The sequence below is a fragment of the Rhinolophus sinicus genome, linkage group LG02 (genome assembly GCF_036562045.2).
Source record: "Rhinolophus sinicus isolate RSC01 linkage group LG02, ASM3656204v1, whole genome shotgun sequence".
Taxonomy (NCBI): domain Eukaryota; kingdom Metazoa; phylum Chordata; class Mammalia; order Chiroptera; family Rhinolophidae; genus Rhinolophus; species Rhinolophus sinicus.
The window spans coordinates 183,659,007-183,678,838 of NC_133752.1; the positions used below are offsets into that span (position 1 = coordinate 183,659,007).

Sequence of the window (19,832 nt, forward strand, 5' to 3'; positions counted from 1 at the left end):
TCTGATCTTTTGTTACTTTTTATCAGGCTATTCATTAAACATAGGAAAGAAGTAAGAGAATAGAAAACTTGGTCACTCGGTTTAGCAGTGTTCTCAGGTTGTAAAGTAACAATGAAACCTCCAGGGTTAAGAATTTCAAACGTGGCTGCTAGACAGAGAAGACAGACCAAATTAGCTTACCACTTGAACCATTTTGAGATATCTGGCATATCTTGGATCCTTGGCTACAGTTAAGATATTTTCTGCTGTTACTTCACTTTCCTGTGGTCCAGAGTCTTGTAAACTGTTCTGCTGTAGAGAGTATTGCGTGTAAATCTTTAGACAATTTACAAAAGGGGTCCATCATGTTACTTAAAAGGGATATTTCTTTTTATAATTCTAAAGCAATCACTATCAGAAAAAAATCATATTTCTAAATTTAAATACCAATAATTTAATTATGGAATATATGTTCCCAAATATTTAAATATGATTTCAGAGAAAGGTACACTTAATATTAACAATATATTGTTCCTTAAAAATGCAAACATATTCATGGCATTAAAAAATATTAGAATCCTGCTTTACTTGTCCCCAGAATGCAGATATAAAACATGAATTAAAGGTTGGACATATTATTTTAATGAAACTTTTCTTAAAGGTAATAAAACTATCGATTCATCAACTGTACAACTCTCATGGACAGTAAATTGATTTTCTAGGTATCTATCATCTGCACAGTTGAATTCCTAATTTAGTAAATAATCTTTTTCTAAGTAGATATGGCTATTCTAACATCTTAGAAAGCAATGCCTAAAGAATTCGTGGAAGAAACCCATTTCTCAGACAAAATTGTCCAGTTTTATATATTTCAACTATTAATGGTAACATTCTCCACATAGTGGTTAACATTATATACTAAAAACTATGTACAGTAAAGAATACTAGGAATGGTCTTTTAGATAAAAATGGTTTTATCATACAGGCAATTCTCACAGTATTGTATTACCTCAAACTTGCTGCAACCCTGCCCTCACTTAAGTGCAAAGCTAAGACTGTCTCTATACATCTTGATTTTTCTATCAACATAGAAATAACATTTAGAGTAAGTTTGCTTTTGTGAATTCTCACTTATTACTTGTATAGGTATTAGCATTAATAGGAATTTCCTTAGCAGAATGAAGTCAAATTTTATGTCTACATATCTATGCTGAAATATAGATAAATCAAGAAATATCTTGAAATATTGAGTTTTAAAATGAATGTGAATTATATATTAAGATTTTTCCTTAGATAATTCAAATATAAATTAAAGCTTTCAAAAACACTGAGGCAAATAAAACACCCAAAAATCCTTTAGATTTCTACTACTGTTATACTGCCACTTAAATGTACAGAAGTGAGTGTATGTGTATTCATCTGTAAAATACATAAATACAAAAAGTCCAAAACATTTAATTAAATAAAAAATTCAAACAAGACCCAAGTATGTTTAAAATATTATGGACAATAAACGCCCACAATAGCACAATAGACTAAATGCTAATTATGTACAGGCCTACTGAATCTCAAAACTCAGCCGTTAACTTCTGCCTAATAGTCAAGACCTCAACAAGGTTTAATTATATCAGGTCTTATTTGAATGACCCAATAAATCCTCTATCATATCTCTCAACTGTCCTTCATTTTATTCTTAAATTAATCTCAATCTGCACAATTGGATGTTCTATTGTGAGTAATGATAAAATCTGAACCATGAAATTAAAGTTGCAGAAAAATCAGTATGCAAACTTTGGATCTTTGACTCATGCATAGAGATTGCAATGAATGGATGATTTCTAAAAACGTGTATAATTATCCTTTATCTGATAAGTCAGTTGACTAACGCCAATGGAAATTCTGTGTTAAGCCATACTTACATCCATTTCAAAATATTTTACAAAAAAATACACCAATTAATAACAATGGAGAAGAAATAAGTTGATTTGAATATTAAAAACATGCTAAACAGTCATTTTATTAAGCTAATCAATGCACAACTTTACCACAATTTTTAAACTCAGGAAGCCAACAGAGCTTCATAAATCCTCCAAATGAATTAATATACAATTTTAAAATAATATTGCCAAGGTATATTAGGCTACTCTGAATTTTAGAAAATTTAGATGTGATTACTCATAACCAATTTTTTGAGACCTTAAATAGGCAGGACCAAAACAACTGCATAAATTTTAAAAGGCATATTGAAGATAGCATTCATAATGGCACCTGGAAAAATTAATATTCAAAGTTACACAGATACCACTTAAAAATGTATAGAAACATGACAGCTACTATCCACCAAAGCATAGCTACTATATAGAGTAGAAATACTCTTAATATTTTTTACATGTCTTGTTTTAGAAAAAGGATGGTCCATATTTAAGTGAAAGAACCTTTTAAGTTAAACTCCTCTACAACATCTGGCTTTCCTCTTATATATTATATGTGTTTTCCAGTGGCCATGATGATGGAATTTCCTATGTAATTTAAACGGATGTTAAATTTTCTAGTATGTAATTGTTTAGAACATGGTCATCTAATTCATTCCACAAATCTATACTATATCTAACTATATGCCTCCTCCCACAGTGTCTCACACCACGTGTGCTCAGTATGTTTAATGAATTCAACACAGGTGCTGGAGACAGTATCGTGTAATGCAGCAGGTAAGAGCTAGGACTTTTGGCACCCAACTACCTGGGTTAAAATTCCAGCTCTTACATTTACTGTTTGGTCTTCGGCAAGTTACTTAACCTCTGTTATACTTATTTGACCCGTCTGTAAAGTAGAATTGATAACACAGTATGTAGTTCATAGGGTTGTTGCGAGGATTAAATGAGTTATTAGTAATTTATGAAAAGCACTTGGAAGTAGCCTGGCTCACAGGAAGCACACATTACATCTTAGGCATTATCACAGTCAACAGCATCATGATCTACAAAATATCCTGTCAAAAGTACCTCTGGATACAAATGCAGAACTCCACAGAGATAGGAAGTCCACTTGTTCTCCATTTTAATGACTATCATATTTTGAATTTTAATACCTCACTGAGATACACTAGAGATTATTCTCAAACCGTAAATTTTTATTTCTTGAAATAAAAAGTAATATAAAATTTAAACTTATACAGAGAATAAATGAACATTAAAACATAAGAACCAAATGTAAAGACCATTACTTACGATGCTGATTTGAACAAATTAAACCCCAAAACACACTTTTTAGACAATTGGTATTTCTTAGATCACTATCTGCCAAATTTCAATAGCCTACAAATCACCTAGGGATCTTGCTAAAATGTAGATTCTGATTCAGTAAGTCTGGGGTGGAGCCTGAGATTTCTAACAAGCCCCCGGCTGATGCCCAGGCTGCTGGTCCATGAAGCACACTTTGAGTAACATGGCGTTAGATAACAAGGGAATCGGCGTTAATTATATTGTGTGACATAAAGCATTGTGGTTATGCAAGAAAACGTCAGAACTTTTCAGAGATGCTCAAGGAATTATACAGGGGTGAAATAGTATGATCCAGGGATTCAGTTCAGCTAGTGACAAAAAAGAGATGAAGCAACTGCCACAAAAATCTTAACTGGTGAATCTGGATAATGGGCATTTGGGTATTCATTGCACTACACTATTTTTGTGAATGCTTGAAAGTTTCTATAATAAAACATTTTAAAAGTACATTTTTTATAAGAGCTTAGAAAAAATTTCCATAGTGAACTTAAAGAAAGTAATTATATTCAAGATTTTTCCAAGTCCTGTATAGATCAATTTTCTTTTTTTATTGGCAAAGAAAATATAAACTTCAGGAAGCCCTTCCAAATAACAAAACAAAACACCTAACTTTTTTTTTCCAAACTATCTTAAGCCTTAAGTTTCTATCTTAAGGCTTTAAAATGTTAGTATTCAAAGTTTTAGATTTTTATTTAACTTCTTCCTTCAAACCTGTTGCTTAGGTCTATCTAGTTCAACCAACAAGATTTGCTCATGTTTCTTGGAACTTAAATACTTACCTGTGATTGCTCTGAAGTGGTTTCAGAATGTGATTCATTTGTGACACTAGTGACACTTACAGGAGATACTTCAAATGTGACATCATCTAGGCCTGGGATTGATGACAACTGAGAAAATAAAATTAATGTTGGTATATGAGGATACTACTACATGCTAAATACTATAAGTTCCTAGGTGTGTGTGTGTTAAGTGCAGAGAAACATGTTTATAAAATCTCATCTTCGGTGTTTGAAATTATCTATGCCGTAAAATATTCAAAAGGAAAAGGCATTTACAAATATAATATTCTGAACAATTTCTCACAAATCTAATTTAGCTTATGATCATTATTTTCCCAGAAATTATTTTTAAACTAGAAAGAATCCTTGTGTAAGGAATGAGAAGAGCATGGTTTTGGAGTCAAAGTGCCTAGGTTTAAGTCACAGGCCATGTGACCTTGTGGAAATCTCTGTAAGCCTCAATTTTCTCACCTGTAGGGTGGGGATAAAAAACTGACTTCACAAAGATGTTGTAAAAAGATTTTTACTAAACACACTTTGTAAAAAAAAGTGGTTTGTAGCACATTTTAAATTTCAATTATTTGAGAAATGACAAAACTCTTGTCATCACATTTTCATGTCTAATATAGCTCCTTTTTTTTAAACATTTATCTCTGAATGTTACTAAAATGTATTATTTTTCATATACAAAAGATGAGCTTGTTGTTAGTGGCTAAACATCTCAGGTTGGAGTTGCAAGATCCACGCAAACCCTCTTTTCTGATTCAATCTTGATATCAGTGATACATATTTGTCAGATGTTTGGCTAATATTGGAGATTAACTCTATGACCATGGAAATAATTAAGGTTAACTTGTCCATATAGTAACTCAACTTGTGACCTTGGACTCTAAGTCAAGAATTCCCCAAACATTAAAACAAGATACATAATCATAATAAAGAATAATGAAAAACCAATGGTAATAAGATCTGAAGCAGCGATATTCATTGAGAACTGTTGACTGATGACAGTACTTAGCACAGTGGCTATGGCCCAAATAGTTTCAAGTGGCTATGGCTGCTAAGAGGATATCTTGAACATGTTCAAGGCCAGGTAGCCTAAATTTTCCAAGCTAGAGAAATGTTTGGAGAGAAACAAAGGGGCTGAGTCCACAAGAAGATGTAGAAAGTACAAACTACACATCATGATCCTATGCTAAAGATATTAGTCATTTTAATTCCTCATAAATATTTAATATTTTTTCAGAATTTTTTTTGATAAAAGGACAAAGTCACAAAAATATATTAGTGTCTCCATTACATGTAAACAGAAAAAACACACAAAATCTGCAAGTTTTCAAATAAAAACAACCCTTTTATATTTGCTAGTTATCTTTCTGACTTCAAACTACTGATATTCTTCATTAGCATTTAATATACTCGTAAATGGAAAACGGCTGATACATTCTCCAAATTTTGCTCTGGAGACACCTAAAGTTCTTAGTGTGTTATCAAATGATTACTATTAAGATAATTGGGAATTTTCCATCAAATGAAGTAAACTATATAACAGCTCAATTTGTTAACATGTTACTCACATTATGCTTTTGACTAGCATAATGAAAGAAATCTCAATCCATGTGTACATTTAAACAGACTCAGTTAATGGCTGATAATAATTATCATTTCCTTTGCAATTATAATAAATTAAAAAACAACAACAAATAAAAAACACTATACCACCTCAGGATGGAGGGGCTAAATTTAATTCATTCCCAAATGCACTTAAAGTTAAGTATAACTGAGAAGGTTGATAAGTATACAGCAAAGTTTATACTATAAATTATTCAGAAATACAAACCTTTGCATCTAAAATATTGAGAGTTGTTTCAATTTGTTGGATACGAAGAGAAAGGTCTGCCAATTTCTGGAAAAGATTAGAAACAAAAGAATAAAGTTTGATTAAATTAAACTTAACAAGGATAACAAAGGGCAGATTGGAAAATAATAAAAACCATGGTTTAAGTGTTTGTCATTTTCTATTTTTTCCATATTTCTCTTATTTACATGCGTAGGAATAAAAATTCAAGTATTCTATTCTTTTTCATTAGCATGCTTCACAGTTATTTTATAAAATTGTATTCATAGATAAGAAGTAGTTACATTTTCAGCCTTCTCTGACTCATTATCAGAGCCATAATCAATCACTGGGATCAGAATGCAAACTCCACCCAGGACAGAGTTTTTCTTCATTGCTATGCCCCCAGCCCCCAGAACAGTACTTGACACTTAATAGGAGACTAATAATTATTTGTTGATGAATGAAGACATTCTTCATAGAAAACAAGAATAAAAATGAGCTCAAGACAGCCTAGAACAGGATTTGCCTTTATAAATTACTTAAACACGTAAGTATGTATAATTAATCCTAAATTCAAGCTTTTCAAGTTTGAAAAGTGAAAGGACATGAAACTGGAAGGCGAGCAGTTCGTGTTGGAAGGAATTAAAACAAAGAAAAAATCAGAGTTCTAAAAAAACAAAAGGAATCAACTCACCACCAAAATCCCAGATAAACCAGAACCAAGAGTTTACCATACTCTAGTTATTCTAACCAATTATATACAGAGGGTGCCAAAAAAATGTATACACATTTTAAGAAAGGCAAAAACTGTTAAAATTGAAATACTCAATATATACCGGTAACAAAAGATGAATACAAGTCGTATGTATTACACATTTTTGGCACCCCCGGTACATACATACACACACACACAGCCACACAAAGGTAACATCGTAAAATATGATCCGTAAGAACATTTATTTCTACACATAATCCTATACATTATTATATTCAGTGACAGTCCAAGAGCAGTTGGATGGTTTACTAGTTGCCAGATGTGTATGCAGCATTTTGACTGCTTCTGGGATATTATCAAGATCCTGACTGACTCGTAAGCAGATTTTTAACACCCTGAGAAATGGTAATTTTGCCCACATTTAGAGAGAGAAAAAAGCGAAAGCAACCACAGAGTGGTTAGTGCTTCTTCACAAAATACTTATTTTTAAGACGAGCATCTTCAGATCTACAAAGATATAATTTAGAAATAAAACATAAGAATCTAGTTTTAGTGGCATTCAAAGCTAACTTTAATTTTGATTTCTAGGATTTGTTCACATAAAGCTTTTATGCAAATATAAATACAGGTTTATAAGACACTATATGGATGGATTCCTCTCCAAATTATAGGTGTTTTCCTGAAAATCATGGAAATTAAATTTTGGCAAATTTAATCAGTCTTTTAACGCATTAGAGAAGCTTATGATTGTAGAAATCCCACAGCAAATTTGTAAAGTGAATGATAATTTCTAACTTATTTTAAAATACATACATTGGTTTGACTAAAGTAAATAAACACATAAAGAGAAACAAAAAGATGAATTAAAAATTAATCTTTGTCTTAATATATTTTATGTAAATACGTATTTTTAACTGATAATCATCACTGTAAACATTTTGAGCACTTACCATACTATGCTACACTGTATATACAACATATCATTTGAAATCTCACACCAAATCTAAGACATAAGAACTATTATTATGCCAATTTTAAAGATGAAAAAAACTAAGTCTTCATACAAGTAAAATAATGAACTCAAACACTCCAACTCCAGATACTATTTTTGAAAGAATTTTACATTGTTTTGAGAAAGCTTTATCATAGACTCTGGGAGATGATGTGTCAAGGTAGATTGTAACAAATCAGTTTTAACAAATGTACCATGCTGGTGGGGGATGATGATACTGGGAAAGACAGTGTGCATGGGGGCGAGGGGCAGGGAACTCAGTGCTTTCTGCTTAGCTTTGCTGTGAACCTAAAACTGCTCTAAAATAATAAAGTTTACTAATTTAAAAAAAGATGGAAAATTCCCAAAGTATTTCACAGGTAGAATTTTTGTTATTCAAAGCTAATAAATGACTAATCCTTTTGTCACTAAGATGTTATTGTGCTAAACACTGGGAATCAAATTTTTCTGATCAAAGTTTCCTAAAACAGATGCTGTTTATCTGATTTAAAAATTGGTATTAATTTTCTTTTTCAGGTTTAGATCATAAAACTAAATAAACTGTCCTACAATGGGTACTCACTGATTCATACAGGATAGGCTAAGGACTGAAATACAAGTCTTAGTAAATAATGGAATAAGGATGAAAATGATGATTTAATTACTAGATAAGGAAGATTAAAGAGGCTTGGACAAAAGAGTTATAGTCAGCCCTCCATATCCATGGGTTCTGCATCCTTGGATCCAACCAACTGTGGATCAAAAATATTAAGGAAAATGAAGTTACATTATTGCTGATGTGTACTATGCGGTTAGGCCTACAATGGTTGTGTCTGTACTAAACAAGTACAGAATTTTTTCTTATCATTATTCCCTAAATAATACAGTATAACAACTATTTATATAGCATTCATTGTATTAGGTATTATAATCTAGAGATGATTTAAAGTACACAGGAGGATGTGTGTAGGTTATATACAAATACTACACCGTTTTATATAAGGGACTTGAGCATTCCTGGATTGTGGTGTCTGTTGGGGTCCTGAAACCAATCCCCGGTGGATACTGAGGGATGACTGTACTTTGTAGGGCAGTAATTCTCAATCTTTTTTTGGTTGCAGATTCGTCTGGTATGTTAATCTTTTGCTTTGACACTCATCTTACCTAATCTCATTTATTATTATCAAAACCACACCAAAATGAAATGATCTGTCTTTTTAATAAAACAAGATATATGATTTATTCACACAAGACATGAAAGACACTGATCTAAACATCAATATATTATAATGTATAATAATTTATCCAAAACATCTTTGACATTTAATCTAATAACAACAATTGTGAAGTACAGTAGTCCCCCATTATCCGTTTCAGTTACAAATGGTCAACCATGGTCCAAAAATATTAAATGGAAAATTCCAGAAACAAACAATTCATAAGTTTTAAATTGCACACTATTAAAATGCATAGCGTGATAAAAATCTTGCACCGTCCTTCCCAGGATGTGAACACTACTGTGAATTTTGCTGACTAAATTTCAAGTTAAAGAAACTGTGAAATTTAAGTTAAATATAGTTATTTTGTCATCCAAGTTCATGTACCCCGAGTTTAAAACCACTATGTAAATGATTTTCTTAAAATCTGATCAACAATGACTTTTTCTCCTGGCTAGGGAAGATTTTTGTTGTAGATAAACCATGTTATTTTATTATCCATAAAAGTATTATCCATCTTCTCTAGAGCTGGTTTTTGAGAGTCTAAAAGATTACAGAGCGGCTCCCAGCTAGCTCAGTCGGTAGAGCACGAGACTCTTAAAATTTACATGTTATCTGGATTATACAATATAATGCTTTAATAAAAGACATACTACGTCAAAATTTTGAGTTTTTCTTAAAGTATGAAATCAATGTAATTGATTTCTTTTGTAATCCTATACACTTTATTTTATACATTTAAAAACATTAATTTTGTTTCATTAGACTGCCAAAGTGTACATGGCACAAATTAAGAATCTCTGCTTTTCAAAGATAATTTGGCATAGTAACTGTTATTCCTATAACATATAATTATTCCTATAATGTACATAAATACATACTTTTTAGAAAAGCCATTGTCACTTGATCAACTACACCTGGCTTCAATTATGGGCTGCTGAAGTTCATTTCTAAGATGTTGAAGCCTTCTGCATTTTCCTTGTACAATCCCAGACTACTACAAAGCAAGTTTCTAACCTTGGGTCTACTGACATTTTGGGCTAGACAATTCTTTGTTGTGGGGGGCTGTCTGGTGCACTATAGGATGTGTAACAGAATCTCTGACCTCTATCCACTCAATGCCACTAGTACTCTCCAGTTGTGACAACTAAAAATATTTCCTGACATTGCCATATGTCTCCTAGTTCAGAACCACCGCTCTAACGTGTAGATGACTTGACTATGAATGTAAATAATATAACCAATGAGAGTAACTGTGCCCATCTCTGAAAGTTTAAGCAAGGAGGAAATGGAAAGACATCAGTTTCCCATGTATTTAGCCACCCTTTTATCTTTATAAGGATTTAAAGCAAACCTGAAATATACCTTGGCTTGGGACAATAGGGGAATTTACAAGTTGCCTGAAATCTGTAAGCTGAGCTGAAAACTTCTTGATTTATCACCCATCTATTTCTAACGCAAAGTATTTTATTAAAGTGAAAAAGAAGACGAAAGGAAGAAATATGGAGTGAATAGTTAAACATGGAAACAAAAATAAAATACTGTGGTTTTTAGGTTTGTAAAATATCCAGTGTGCATATCCAATTCTCTAAAAGAGAAACAGTATTTTAAAATAATGGATCTCTTGGTATATCACACTGGATTGTACGTGTCCGAACAGCCAGAAAGGGAAGCAATTGCTGGTTTTATTAAGCTTCATCTGACACTTAAGCCCAGCAGTTGTAAAAGTTGTAAAAGCAGTTGTAAAAACTTGTAGCAATAAATAGTTTTAAACAAAACATTATTTGGTTGATAAGTCCGATGGTGGGCTTAAAACTGGATGTAGAAGATAAACACTGTAAAGTTTTTTAGATTATGTGAGAATTCTCAGCAGTTTTCCCTATACTTAAGATTTTAGGAAAAAAATGAAACATTTTAGAATATTTTTAAATGATTAAAAACCCAGTATTCTAGGCACGTTACAAGTCTGAGTCAAAATGACACATCTGACTACCCTGTTTATAGAGTACCTTTGACTTTAAAATTCAATATAAGGTTAAATATCTGCTCACTTTTATCTGCAATATGCATAGAACTTGCATTGAATCCCCCCCACCCCCCACCCACCCACTCCAAATTTAAATTAGCAGTCCCAATGGACCACCATAAGATTTTGCTGAGTAGGGCCAGAGTAGAAATGCTTACTAGGGCTTTGTGAAGAGATGACCCTAAGTAACTCTGTAACTTGGATCTGATTCAGCTACTTTCCTTTCTCCCTCTTCTAACTTCTTTCCTATCCTGGATCCAGTCATTAGAACAGTTACAAAGTAGCCTGGTATCCAGAAAGTTTTTTAAAAGTTAAGTTCTTCACTTTTCTCTTTATTAGAGAACTCTAAAACCAGTATTAGCCATGAAGAGAGCCCCAGCCATTTATTTCAAATTTAATTACAGTTTCAGTTTAGCAGTGATTGAAATTGTTACAGTTTGTGTTTGGTTCAAACCAGACTGTATGAAAAACAAAAAACAAAACACAAACAGGTATTTCTTGCCTCCCTCCCCCATTAACTTCCAGTTCAAAACATAACAGCTAAGGTTCATGTTTTGTTGAGGGAAACAGTTATTTGGGTTCTTGTTTGATGCTTTAAATGAGGATTATAGACCTACTAGGTGCCATGTCAAAAAACCACATTAATCTTAACTTGGAATAAAATGGCACTTTATATTTGAACACATATATTATGTCCTTGGAATTCATCATATCAAGAAGACATTACATCAAATGGATATGGCATAGCAAAGAAGAGAATACGTATCTGAAAAATAAAATTTGAAATAGCTATAAAAAAGGCACTTTGAAGTCTCTCACTTGAAAATGATGTAAACATGCCTCTTATTCAGGGCAGAAGATGCAATATAACTGAATAGGGAGACATTTTTGTTTTCTCCAGTGAATAGATCAGAGTTGGAATCCCAGCTCTGCTATTTTCCAGCTGTGTGAGTGTGGGCAAGTTAGCGCAGTTACTGCAGCTATAAATACTATGCACTTAAATATATGTTGAATGAATGGATGAATGGCTAAACAAATTATTTAAACTTCTCTACATCTTGTTTCTGTATTTCTAAGAGAGAATAGCTGGACCTCTTCCAAAGGGCTGGCTGTAATGATTCAAGATATGTAAAGCAATTAGTACAATGCCTAGCACAGAATAAGCACTGTCATCACACCCAGCAAACAGTCTACAACTATATCCAAACGGCTAAAATATTATAAATAATGAGTCCTAGTCAACCTAGATTATCATTCGTTAAGGAGAAAAAGGCAATAAACAACATTTAAACTTCATGAGTTTTTAGTTAACAAGGTTGTCTCTAAAGTTCAAGGAAGAACTAGGGAATAGTGAACAATACAGTGAAAACAGCTGAGGGGAAGTTGAGAGAGGAAGTTGAGAAGGGGAGAAAAGAATGAATCACGAGGCTCTGATAATTCATAAGAAATCAGTAAACAAGAGATGATTATTGTTATATCAGATCTAGTCCCCAATCAACAGTACTCACTCCCCAGGCCATGAAAACCATGAGGCACTACAGAGGTGAGGTGAGGGGCTATCGTTGGCCCAGAGCAGCTCAGTTAAGTTGCTTTCATAGGTGTGTTTGCTGGCTGTTGCTGTTTATTTTTTAATCCAGTGATGAGGGGATGGAGTATCTGCTCCTCTCTACTAACAATCCTGGAATAGTCTCTGTCCAGATACTTCTGTACCCATCCCTGATATAAAAAGTGAAGGACTAAATCCTTGGTTTACTGGTTTTTAGTCAGTCAATTCTACACCCATTTAGAGAGGCAGCAATATAAAACTCACCGAAGCAAGCACCTAGTCTCTGGACCTATTAGATAAAACATATTGAATTGAATCCCTTACTCTATCAATTATCATTTCAGTTTCTTTGTCTTAGTAAGAAGACAGAAGAGATTTTGATAGCTAGGCAAAAAACAGCAGCTGAAATCTACAAGTGAAAATAGTTTTCTTCTCTCCATGCAATTTTTATTAATCCGATATCTAACAAAAACTCCACTTGCTAAGGCTATACCTTATGTTAAATACAAGACATAAAGAACTCAATACGGCTTATTTAATTGGCTTACCTATGAATTATGTGATTTTATCTTTCTCCTTTCTTAAATCCAATTTCAACCCATGTTTCCCATTTCATCCCCATTCTCTTTTTTGCCTTTTTTTTCCCCTAAAGACAGGGATCTTTCATCTTTAATTGGGTACTTAATCCTCACTTCACAAGTCAGTTGCAGGAAGTATTTTTATTTTCATAATGATATTTGATGCCAAAGCTATGTTTCTAGGCTACCTTCTTACCCATTTTTTTTGGCTCCAAAGATGTAAAATAATTTTAATATCAACTGAAACAATGTGTACTTGAAAATGTAAATCTTTGGGGTAAGAGAAACGTAACTAATTTCAAAATACAAAATGTTTTCAACTGTGAAATTTTGGAATTCCTTTCGTTCTCTTTAATCATAATAAGCTTTACTGAACTATTTCACAAAGGCCTCTAGGAAACTAATTCAACAGAAGTGGAGTGCAGGACTGATGGTAACAGAATCAAAAAGGATTTACAGTATGTTAACATAATTGGGGGACATCAGATGGGAAGAGTAGACTAATTCTTGTTTTACTCATTTGCTGTCTTCAGCAGTGCAAAGTGATTTCTAGGGTACTTATTACACCAGTATCACAGGACCTACCTCCTCACAAACTGTCGAAAAGCGATTGAGGAACTGTACAGTGTGCACCACAAACTGGTTTAGAAATGCCACCGTTCTTTTCTGCTGAATAGCTGGCACCTGCGTTATGTAAAAAATATATTATTGTGGTTCATACAGGAGGAAGATACACTGTGCAATCCCTTTGATATTAATATAACGGGGTGTTTTATGAGCAGTGTGATGCGAGTCCCTTTTAGTACTGCCAATAGGCAGTCCTTAATTTGTTTTCCCAAACCGTGGGGGTGGGGTGTCCGAAGATGGCAGAAGCTGCAGAAAAGTTTGGGAATGGGCTCTGGATTCACAAGTAAGAACTTGTCGATAAAGACAGCACACACAAACACACATAAAACCTGGGGGCCGAGTAAAAGACGTGGGGTTAGAGTTCGCAACCGGCCCATGTCGCCTTGATCATAGAGATCCGTGAAGCGAAGGCTGGGAGAGACACACGACCCCCTTAAACAGCTCGGGAGGGACCCCTTTTCAAGGTGAAGTGTGGGACTCTCCCTTCCGAGGCCGGCCGAAGAGAAGCCCAGGGCCAGGGACAGGGTGAGGCAAGGGAGATGGGGTCCCCCTGGGCATCGGGCGTCCCTTCCCCATCCTCCTCCCAGGTCACCGGAAGTTCAACTCCTTCCTTTACAAACCTTGGTCAGGTCTATGCCTGACCCCATGAGAGGAAGCCCGTCCTCATCCATCTCCTCAGCGGGCGGGGAACCCAGGGATCACCCACAAAGTCCTCCCGGACGTGGCCCGCCCAACCTGGTAATAGTGTTTAAACGTCTCCCCCAAGTCCCCGCCTCCCGGGCCCTTCCTGCCGGAAGGAAAAGTCCCCGCTCGCCAATCATTCGGCGGCTCTCGGAGAGCACGCCCCCCGCATGGAATTCTGGAATTGGTAGTTCTAGGTCTGGTTTGTCACGTCAGACGCGGGGTGGAGCATGGTTGCAGTTCTCGTAGTAAAATCTTAAAAACGAGGCAAAAATTAAGAGTAAAAGATTGCGTCCGTTTGAGGTTATACCTGCTTAGTTTTATCTGTTAAATATATATAGCTAGGGGTCATTCGTTAATCAAGTGTGTGTGTGTGTGTGTGTGTGTAACTTTTTTTTTAATGCTAAATGCCAGGTACTCTGCTAGGCCTTGTGGGGAATACCAAGATTGAGTCAGATTAAGCCCGCTGTGCTTTATGCCCCGACGGAGAAAGTAAGACTTGTTTCTAGAGGACTTTAAAACATGAAATAAAATGTCAAATGCGACAAGTGAGGAAGAAACCGTTGGAAATAGCATCCACTTGAGACATCATCAAAAAGGGGCCACAGACACCTGAAAAGGCTGCATGTGGGATTTGAAGATCTTGGTTCAGATTTTGACTGTGCGGTTTACCAGCTACGTGATCTAGGACAAGTCACCAAACCAAAAGTTGAACCCCTTCTACTAGATACCAAGCACGATGCTCAGTGCTAAAAAGATGAAGAAAATGGTCTCTGCCTTCAAGAAGATTTTAATCTAAGGCAGAGGTAGAGTCTAGAATTGCCACATCTAGTGCAAACAATACTGAGAAAGTTGTGCGCACACACCCACACAGATGCAAAGTGCTTTGGTATTGTAGATGAAAGGTGCTTTTGAATCCTCTGAGAAAACCAGAGAAGATTGCATTAAAACCAAAGAAGGTAGCTTTTTAGCAGGTTCCTGAGTGGAGTTAGCCAGACAGACAATTTCGGGTGGATCTTTGTACAAACAAAGGCATAGAGGCATTGAGGAGTATGGTTTGTAGAAGAAATGGGTAACTGGTTGTGCTGAAGCAAAAAATCCCAGAAGTGGAGAATGGAAGCAAAGGAGACAGGAATGGACAGAAGAGCTCATTAAGGCCCTTTTATGCCAGATTTGATACTCTAGTCCGTGTTTCTCCAAAGTGTGATCCATGGGCCAGTTGCATCAATTATTTGGGAGTGGACGGTGCTTCTTACAATGCACATTCCAGGAATTGACCTTAGATAAACTTAGGACCTCTGGGGAAAATCTGCATTTTAATCAATCTCGCTCACCCCCACCATTATTCTGAACCAAAAGGTGTTATTTCAATAGGTGATGGAGCCATTCAAAAATTCTGAACACGAGAGTGACGATTCACATTTGTAAAAAGGCTACACAGTGCCTAGCACATAGATGTCTAATAAAAGTTGGAAACAGAAAAGTTGAGAATACTATTTGTACACATAGAAATGGGAGGTAGAAGTGAGGATGCATAGGATGAGGAATGTGTTTAAATGTATCTCTTCATGTCTCTGTAGCTATATAATTGTGACTACATAATCTCTTCACATATAATTGAATATTTCATTGTTGTTTCAACAACGTCTATTGAGCATCTTCTATGTTCTAAATACTGTACTAGTGCCACACTAAATAAGATAAACATTGTGAGTGACAGCTCTAGGCAACTGTCCTTTATGTTTTTTGCCTTGATAAAGTCCATGAGTAGGAATTTTTCCATTAGGTTATAAATTCCTTGGGGTAAATATTTTTTTTTTCTTATGAGTCCTCACTTAGTACCAGCCACTCTGCTTTGTAATGAATATGCATTAATAATTTTAATACATGGTCTTGAGGGCTGTGACCTAGGATGACCTGAGATGGTGTCAGGGATTGAAGAGAGCCATCCATCCATCCATCCAAAAGATATTCCTTACTATGTGCCAAGCACTAGTCTACGAATCTGGGATACAGTGTTAACAGAACAGACAAAAATTCTGCGCTCATGGAGGTAAACAGATAATGAACAAGTAAGCAAACAGACATTAAGTTGCTCACAGTCCAGCTAGGGAGACAGAAAAATGCAAAAAGAGTAACAATGTGGTAGTCTAGGTTAAAGTATGCCCCAAACAGGAGCACCCAGATCAGATTAATGAAATTAGGGGTGGTTTCCTAGAGGACCTGATATCTTAGCTGAATTTTGAAGATACGAAAGTTAGCAAGGTGAAGAAGAATGGGGAGGAGCATTCCACAAAGAGGAACAGTATGTACAAAGGTAGTGAGATTTGCACGACCGAGATCTACATGCTCCAGATAAGAGCACCCCTTCTCTGGCCTACACAGCACCTTTGGTTGGAGTGAAGACCACCACTCATTCTTTTCACGAGCTCTCCTGCTTCTGGCAAGAGTCCCCCCTCCTCACCTCTTCCTCAACTACTCTGTGCCTTAAACATTCACACTTGGTCCTGGACTCCCAAGTTATTCCTCATCCTTCAGGCTCTCCTCAACCTCATATGGGTTTCTAGATCACCTTTCCTGACCCCTCCCCAACTTCTAGACCCTTCCTCTAGGGTTTGGGAATTGGGTCATTGGCAAAATCTTCATTTCTCAATCTCGTCTTTGCTCATTCTTCTCTTCAAACTCAAGCTTGACTGTTTCTTGAGGATATAGCATCCTATTCATCCTGTGGTTCTTTTTTCACCCACACCCTTACAATACTAGGCCCAGAGGTGGGGTGGGTGTTTTCCTTGCTTCTCATTGCTTTCAGACCATTGCTGTTCTTTTTTCCTTACAAACGCCCCACAGCTCTGGGTTTATGCTATCAGATATAAAATGACATCCTTGTAGCGGTCATCTACAGGCTCCTAGGTTACTGTTATTCATTCCTTGAAGTCCATAGTGTTTGGCTTGCTACCATTCCTTCTAACACTACTCTTGTTGTAATTCTTGAAATTTGAGTGTCTACAGAGATCATCTTTCTGGTATCCTGATTTCTCAGTTCCTGCAACTCTCCTCCTGGGATCTTATCCTGTACCCTCCTATTTCAGGCACACTCTCCCTTGCATGTTCAATCTTAGCAACCTGGGGGCTGGGATGCAGGCCTAAGTGATTTATTTTTGTGATTGGGTTCCTTCCAGACCCAAGTCTGTCCCACCAGCTTATACTGTTGGCAAAGTCTGCGCTGGTTTCTTCTTGACTCTGCATTTTCCCAGAGTGTCCCAGGCTTGCTCTTCCATCTACTTATACTCAGACCAGACCCTTCTTCTTGAGAATGGCAATGCACAGCTCTCTGCTCACCTGTGTCCCTCTAGACATAGATACCTGTACAGAATTTAATTATTAAGATCTATCCACTGCTTCCCAACAGCCCCATGGAAAAGTGTGATTATTTTATCTGGTTATTTCTTATTACTACAGATGTGAGAAGCTTTCTGACATCTTTCTATATCCTAATCAGTGGCAGAAGTCTAATCATCCTATCTCTAGAGCAGCTTTCCCTGATCCATCAAGACTAGATTAACTGTCCCTCCAAATACATGCTTCCTTCCATAGCATCTTCTGCTTCACTTCATCTCAGTACATGTTATACTTACCTGTTTGTCTGAAGCACTAGACCATTGATTTAGGGCAGAGATTCTGCCTAGTTCACTATTAATGCCCTAGCTCAATGTCTGATCTCTAGTAAACCCTCAGTACCTGTTGAATGCATTGAGGCCTAATGACCCTTGTGCTTTCACAGCTTACATGAACCCTTGATTTAGGTGGGACCCACAATTCTGGATAAATTGTTTCAATCAGCTTCCCAGAGCAGAATCCCAACTAGCCAACCTAGAGCCTAGCCTTCCTCTCCAGCACCAGGAGAGGCTCCCAACCAGATAGGAAAAGAAGACAAAACAAAATCAGAGAGCCGCTTCATGGTTATGTATTTATCTATTCTCTATATATGTATAAAATAGAATTATAGAAACATGAACTTGTTCTCAGTCGGCCAATTGACAAAACTTTTTTTTTTTCACAGTGGTTCGGTTTCTTTAAAAAACAAAAGACAAATATAATTCTAGAAGAGGAGAGTTCTAGTTAAGAGGAAGAAGAGTGGCAGTTTTTCTTTGCTTCCTGGGGTCCTTGACCATCAATCATCCCTAGCTCCTGACAGCAATGCCAGTCACAATTTAGTCACTGAATTTCCAGGACTATTGAAAACAATCTATAGCTGTAAGTTTTGGCCAACTGCCAGAAATCCTCTGAAATATGTACTTCTTCCTCCAGGCTTTCTCTCATTGGAAATGTATTAGCATATTTCATTTACGTAGTGAATTTTGATAGCAAAACAAGTTTATTGTAATGGATACCAATTTCAAAGGGCAGCGACTAATACGCCATCTGCATCTATCTGTTCAATAAACAAAATCTTAATTTTTCAATACTTACCTTGGTTTTCATAGCAGATTACTAGAAAAATCACTGCCATTTAATTTCATCGTGGATAAGTTCTAGGTGGGGTAAATAATGAGAACTGAGTTCCCGTTTTTCTTTTGTGTTTCTTCCTGCTCTGCTTCAGGATGGAACAGTTAAAGAGGTATGTATTGGTTAATAATAGTGGGCAAATAAAATGTCCCCTACCCCTGCCTTACCTCACCCTTCAGGAGTGATACCAATTGTCTATTGAAAAGGGAAAATAGTGTTTAGTTAAGTGAAAGAATTCTAGCCTAGTTATTTCCATTGTGTTAAGAATTCCATTGTTTTAAGCTACTTCTTTTAATTGTTCTGGCTTTTGGAACTTCACTCAGAAAGCTGGGCTGTAGGCTTATATCCTCTAGGCCGGAGACTGGATTCCCCTCTAGAAAGATGATTACTTCAAGAGGAGATCTAAAGATACTTACAGGTAGGGGGGTCTCCAATAAAATAGGTAGCGAGATGATACTGCTTTCCTTGAGGGGGTTGGGAAAGGTCTCAGTTGCATCTGTACCCATGAGTTTTAATATATACAGGTGACTAAGTGATGAAACAGAGAGGCTAATGTTATTGAGAGAATTTCTTACTTACATTTCCCAAGAGAAAGCGACATGCCATGCCACACAGGGCCACTAGGTTTTGGTTAGGAGGTAGACAGAAGCCGGAGCCAGAGGAAAGCCTAGGCCAGGGTCTTTATTGGGGTTTCTGTGGGAAATGTATTATCTTTAGATACCCCTGGTCATTTGCAGAGTGTGAAAGCATTCACAAGACTCAGAAAAATGAGAAAACAACGAGAGGTTTTATTAGTCAGGAGAAAGGAAGCTAGTGTCAGTGTCTAGGGAAGACAGCTGTCCTGTCCTCTAGGCTAGCTTTTTCTTATGTAGAAAAAGGCAGGTAAATTTTCTTACAGCAGGAGATGTGACGTCCCTCTGAGATCATTTGATTGACGTATGCAGGTTACATAACTAGTTTCTGTGCATGCTCTTATCCATAATGCATACAGAAAAACCCACAGGGGTGCCAAACTTTAATGCTCACTTTATTCTAATTGCAGTTAGGCTTCAGCCATCTGCGCAGG

General features: G+C 36.0%; 1 protein-coding gene across 3 annotated transcripts in view; it reads right to left on the minus strand.

Annotated features, from left to right (window-relative positions):
• The window catches only part of WASHC3 (WASH complex subunit 3), a 42,267-nt gene extending 27,905 nt beyond the window's left edge, over positions 1-14,362 (minus strand). Inside the window, exons 1-5 of one of the 3 annotated variants that reach the window (XM_019732203.2) lie at positions 14,200-14,362; positions 13,538-13,636; positions 5,880-5,945; positions 4,040-4,147; positions 181-291 (exon numbers count right to left, since the gene is read on the minus strand). In XM_019732203.2, the coding sequence (XP_019587762.1) occupies positions 181-291; positions 4,040-4,147; positions 5,880-5,945; positions 13,538-13,636; positions 14,200-14,250 (435 nt within the window). In that variant the 5' untranslated portion in view covers positions 14,251-14,362. The remainder of the gene's footprint in view (positions 1-180; positions 292-4,039; positions 4,148-5,879; positions 5,946-13,537; positions 13,637-14,199) is intronic. The other 2 variants (XM_019732204.2, XM_019732205.2) reach the window with 2 other exon arrangements.
• Positions 14,363-19,832: the final 5,470 nt, after the last annotated feature.